The sequence below is a fragment of the Sinocyclocheilus grahami genome, unplaced genomic scaffold, assembly GCF_001515645.1.
Source record: "Sinocyclocheilus grahami isolate Dianchi unplaced genomic scaffold, SAMN03320097.WGS_v1.1 scaffold45.1, whole genome shotgun sequence".
Classification (NCBI taxonomy): Eukaryota; Metazoa; Chordata; class Actinopteri; order Cypriniformes; family Cyprinidae; genus Sinocyclocheilus; species Sinocyclocheilus grahami.
Window position 1 is genome coordinate 1,723,103 of NW_015505224.1, and position 6,000 is coordinate 1,729,102.

At 40.5% G+C, this 6,000-nt stretch overlaps 1 protein-coding gene across 1 annotated transcript in view; it reads left to right on the forward strand.

Moving 5' to 3' along the window:
- Nucleotides 1–6,000, forward strand: part of LOC107582549 (cell division cycle and apoptosis regulator protein 1-like) — a 29,462-nt gene that overhangs the window by 14,835 nt on the left and 8,627 nt on the right. Inside the window, exons 14-16 of the mRNA XM_016268446.1 lie at nt 847–1,013; nt 2,821–3,032; nt 4,031–4,113. Of these exons, the coding sequence (XP_016123932.1) occupies nt 847–1,013; nt 2,821–3,032; nt 4,031–4,113 (462 nt within the window). The remainder of the gene's footprint in view (nt 1–846; nt 1,014–2,820; nt 3,033–4,030; nt 4,114–6,000) is intronic.

A 6,000-nucleotide genomic window follows, 5' to 3' on the forward strand; every position in this document is an offset into this window, starting at 1 on the left:
ATAATCATTATATTATTAATAAGGCTAATAATTATAAATGATAGAATGTAATGCAATATCAAAATCATTTATGTAATGCAATATAAAAATAATACTGTAAAAATGGTAATACTGAGAAATATTATTACAATTTAAAATGTTAAAATAACTGTTTAATAAAATAACTGTTTTCTGTTGTAATATGTTGAACATTTTATACCCATTATGGTAAAGCTGAATTTTCAGTATCATTACTCCAGTCTTCAGTGTCACGTTCAAAATCATTTTTCAAACCTCAAGAAACATTTCAGATTATTATCAATGTATTATCAATGAAAGCAGTTGTATTGCTTAACATGTTTGTGGATTTTTTTTTTTTGGGATTCTTTGAATCAAAAGGTTGATAAGAACAGCATTTATTTAAAATATAAATATTTTGTAACTTTATAAATATCTTTACTGTCATTCTTGCTGTATAAAAGTATTAATTAAAAAAAAAATCTGACTGACCCCATATTTATTACACGGGTAGTGTTTACCATCATTTACCCACTATTAAAATTTCAAACGTTGAATGGGATTTAACTTTTAAGGACCCTTAAATATAATGTACACTGAAACTAGTTTCCTTGCTCCCCTGCACACTGAAAGATGTTTGTCCACTCCTGTGTTTGATGTGGGGAGTTTCTGTTGGTGTTGGGGAGCTGACTGTGAAGTGTATCTGTCCTCTTCCACGGCTGAACACTTTGCTGTGTGGAATAAGCTCATCTGATGTTGTCTCTCCCTGTGTCCACCGCATACACCTCCTTCAGAGCACTCAGCGGCTTCCCAGCGTCTCGTAACCCATTTGAACTCCTCTGTTTTCAGTTCCTGGTGGGGATGCGGGGGAAGGACGAAGCCATGGCCATCGGGGGTCACTGGTCTCCCTCTTTGGATGGAGCCGACCCGGAAAACGATGCCTCGGTCCTTATAAAGACAGCCATACGTTGTTGTAAGGCTCTGACAGGCATTGATCTGAGTTTATGTACCCAGTGGTAAGTACAGCTCCTTTCTCGGTCTGTGCCGATGCGTCTCCTTGTAATCTCCATGTGTGCATCTTTTACTATTTAAAAAATGTAAAAAAAAGGCCAACAGGTAGACAACATCTAAAAGTCTGTGACCCGCTGCATGGTTTTGACACAGCAGTGTATCTCCTGACACGTTTGATGCTTTTGTGTTCATAATTTTGATTTCTCAAATTTTGTTTTGCAATGTTTACGCTAATGTGTGTGGCAGTCCTGCCTCTATATCTATGTGGTGAATGCATTGATTCTTTTGCTCCGAGAGCAGAGCCAGAGGAGTTGCCGCCACCACCATCGTTACTTTCTGTTCTCTCTGACCTTTGCCTTGTGTTAAATATCTTACATATTTAACTTGCTTTCACTGTGTCTGAATCTGTCCTTCTCTCACACCCCCGGGGGTTCGTAAGCCATCTTTCACGAGCAACCGGTTCAGATTGACGGGTGCAGGGGGGGTGGGGTCTTTGTCGTTTTTGATATTGTCTGTCGACCTCCCTGATGCGTGGCTGCTGTTCATCCTGAGAAACCCCCCGTGGAGTTCCGCAGACTGTATTTTCTCATACGTGTCTCATTCGGGGGGTCGAGGGGATCTGAGCTTTTTGTGTGTGTGTTGGGGGAAATGGGTGATGTCTCACAGAATGTTTCTTTCCAACGCGCTTCTTCCTTTGCGACAGGTATCGTTTTGCAGAGATACGCTATCACCGCCCTGAGGAGACTCACAAAGGGCGGACAGTCCCCGCACATGTGGAGACAGTGGTTTTATTTCTCCCGGATGTTTGGCATTGTCTTCCTACCCGCTCAGAGTGGGAGGGCCTGTCACGTGGCCTCAAGGAGAAGCTGGCAGAGAAACTCTTGGCTGAACGGAAGGAGGCTGATGGAGAACAGGCACTGAACGCTAATCCCTCTCTTCTCATTTCCGCTTCTCACAGGCACAGGAATAGACAAACAAAACACTCAGAAAACACAGAAAGAAACAGACAAGTATCACAGGCATCATACAGAACCCACTTTTACCATCCCACCCTCTCATCCCTGACCCTCCACCCCATTTCCTCCTGCTCTCCCTCTGTCACGCAGTCTCACACACAGCGGAAGAGCTTAGGTCCTACTTTATGACACCTGTCAACTGGTAAAACAGTTTCCAGCTCAGCCGATTGCACAATTGACGGCCGTGATTGAGATAACTCAAAATTTCCTGTTTAATTTCAACAAATCCAAACTAAAAAATTGACGCATGGACCAATGAGACCAATTTGGGAAACGAATGCTGGAATCTGGAGAGCCAGTTGTGTTTATGATGTTTGTGTGTTTTTTTTAGATCGTTTTGTTTCCCTGTTCAATATCTGCCAAACGCTCTCTGAGTTCTGTCTCTTGTCTGTCTCTTTTTTTTATTTTTGTTTTATTTACGCTGTTCTCTGATTGGACTGTGCCTAGACCCTTTGTGGATGTGATTTTTCCAGGGAGGACAGTTCTGGCTAGGCGTTAAAGAAAACAAGCTGAAAAGAGTATACGTGGGCCAAAAAAAGGCAGCATTAAACGTAGACGTAGGGTTTGGAGCCCTTCTCTGAGTGCATCTGTCCCATGTCCATCTCTTGAACCCACTGTCATTGATTATCTTTTTGTATTCCACAGAACTGGTTGATTGGCTGATGGGTGGGATATGGATCTGTTTCTGAAAGCTAGAGAAGAGCTTTGTGTCTGTGTACGTGTGTGTGTGTGTTGGGGGAAATGGGTGATGTCTCACAGAATGTTTCTTTCCAACGCGCTTCTTCCTTTGCGACAGGTATCGTTTTGCAGAGATACGCTATCACCGCCCTGAGGAGACTCACAAAGGGCGGACAGTCCCCGCACATGTGGAGACAGTGGTTTTATTTCTCCCGGATGTTTGGCATTGTCTTCCTACCCGCTCAGAGTGGGAGGGCCTGTCCCGTGGACTCAAGGAGCAGCTGGCAGAGAAACTCTTGGCTGAACGGAAGGAGGCTGATGGAGAACAGGCACTGAACGCTAATCCCTCTCTTCTCATTTCCGCTTCTCACAGGCACAGGAATAGACAAACAAAACACTCAGAAAACACAGAAAGAAACAGACAAGTATCACAGGCATCATACAGAACCCACTTTTACCATCCCACCCTCTCATCCCTGACCCTCCACCCCATTTCCTCCTGCTCTCCCTCTGTCACGCAGTCTCGCACACAGCGGAAGAGCTTAGGTTCTACTTTATGACACCTGTCAACTGGTAAAACAGTTTCCAGCTCAGCCGATTGCACAATTGACGGCCGTGATTGAGATAACTCAAAATTTCCTGTTTAATTTCAACAAATCCAAACTAAAAAATTGACGCATGGACCAATGAGACCAATTTGGGAAACGAATGCTGGAATCTGGAGAGCCAGTTGTGTTTATGATGTTTGTGTGTTTTTTTTAGATCGTTTTGTTTCCCTGTTCAATATCTGCCAAACGCTCTCTGAGTTCTGTCTCTTGTCTGTCTCTTTTTTTTATTTTTGTTTTATTTACGCTGTTCTCTGATTGGACTGTGCCTAGACCCTTTGTGGATGTGATTTTTCCAGGGAGGACAGTTCTGGCTAGGCGTTAAAGAAAACAAGCTGAAAAGAGTATACGTGGGCCAAAAAAAGGCAGCATTAAACGTAGACGTAGGGTTTGGAGCCCTTCTCTGAGTGCATCTGTCCCATGTCCATCTTTTGAACCCACTGTCATTGATTATCTTTTTGTATTCCACAGAACTGGTTGATTGGCTGATGGGTGGGATATGGATCTGTTTCTGAAAGCTAGAGATCTTCCGTGTATCCTAGCAGTGGATTTTTGTTTTTTACCCAGTCGAGAGCTCAGTAGGAGGAGACAATGAGAGACAGTTGTGACCTTGCTTCTTGCACTGATCAACTTTTGTTTCAGAAAACATCTTTCAGTCTGAGAATGGTGTGTTAACATGCTGTTTTCTTTTTTCTCTTCTTCTCTCTTTCAAATAACGTGCATAGGAGGAGGATAAGGATGAAGATGATTCAAAGGAAGTCACTACGCCGACTCACTGGTCTAAGCTTGATCCGAAATCCATGAAGGTGAGATTCCCACAAGCAGACTGAACTGTTTTATTCTACATCAATATTCTCTAGGCCTATATTCCATTTGATGGGGTCTTCATATTCTTTATAGACCTATTAAATGCTAAGGTATAGACAGGGGCGGATTTAGAGAATTGGGGGCCCCAGGCAAAATATAGGAATGGGGCCCTATACATTTGCACACATTTTCCTAGATCAACCTTGAGGTTCCATTTTGTTGTTTTCAGCGTTTTCTGTCTAATTCTAAACTTTAAAATACATTTATTTTTAGTTGTTTTAACTACAAATTTAAATAAAACTGAAAAAATAATGAAAAGGCAATTATACATTTACACACCTAAAATACATATACCAAGAGCATGCTCACAGATGAGCACAAAACAGCGTTGGATGAAGTGGATTAAAGCCATGCACGAGTCTCAAATATAGGCCCTAGCCTGTCTTTTTTCCCAAAAAAAGCTTATTCTACTGTTTCAGCTATTAAAATAGTTAAGTTTTGTATGTAATGGAAAAGTGATTATATTTCGTTTCGTTTTTTTATAAAGTAAATTTAGAAAAACATTTGTCGTTAAATGTACGGTTTTTTGTTTTTAAAAAAAAAAATTTTTTTAATAAAAGCAGCGGCAGACCTATAGCCTATGTTTGATCAATTTAGCCTTCTCAAATCATCAGGACTTGCCTAAAATAAAATCTATATATAAAACAGTTCAAGTGTATCACAATGTTAGTTTAAATGTTTCACCTATATAAATGTGCGCTGTTAGACTCATATCCAATCGTTTGCGGAGAGTGGAAGCTAAAGCGTGCTCTGCAGGACACGGAGGCGCCAGCGCGATCACTTGCATTTTTTTCTAACAGTGGAAACAACTTAAAATATGCAATCATTTTTGCTCATAAAGGTAAGAGTAATACATCATTCTAAACTGTAAAGGGTCTAGTTTTATTTGTGTGCACTCACAATATCAACAAAACTTTATGCTTTTATAAAGTAAAGAAAACAAATGCTTTCTGCCGTCTCGGGCTTGAACAGGAGCGCTTCACAATGATGAACCTAAACTCAGACATGATCAAAATGTATAGTAGAAAGTTTTAAATTACTACTTTAAAAAATAGACTCCTAATAAAATAAACTCTTTCATGATGTAATCCGTGCATTTCTCTCTAAAGGCACATCCAATTAGGAGATGGCGAGTCATTTTTTCATCACTATAATTGATGGAAGGCCCGATTATAATTTGCGTTTTATTTTATAATTCCGTAGTTAAAAAATAAAACACTAATTATAATGACATGTATGTAAATTTTTGTCCTATAATTGTATAGCTGCTTTTTCTGATTTTTATGTTGCTCTGTTCTGAATACCTTAAAATTGAAAGGATTTACTGCAATGCAATTTTATGATATGTTAATTATTTATATTTTTTATCAATGCTGCAAATGCTTTAAAATTGTCATGAATTTGTTGTATTCCCATTTGTAAAATAGCCAACAAATTACTTGTTGTAGGCTAACCCGATCTCATGAAAGTGCATATAGCACGATTTTCTGCTTCTTTTTGGCATAATATTTCTATGCAGAAATTGACTTTGGCATGCAAAAGACTGATAAATTCATAGTTAACGGCATGGGTTCAGTCGACAGAAATACGGGACACACAGGCCAATAATAACTGCTGAAATGTTTGCGGGGCAAATCTCAGATCAGTCTGAGCGCTTATGGTACTCACAGTGCGTACAGCTGCAGGCGCCACAGACTCGGACGGTTGTTGTGGTAATAAACACAGTAAACGGCAAACGTTCGCGTGTCCGCGCTTAATGCGCATATCCTATATGAAAAGCATTTTAGGGGGCCCTTGGCTTTTGGGGGCCCAAGGCGGTCGCCTAC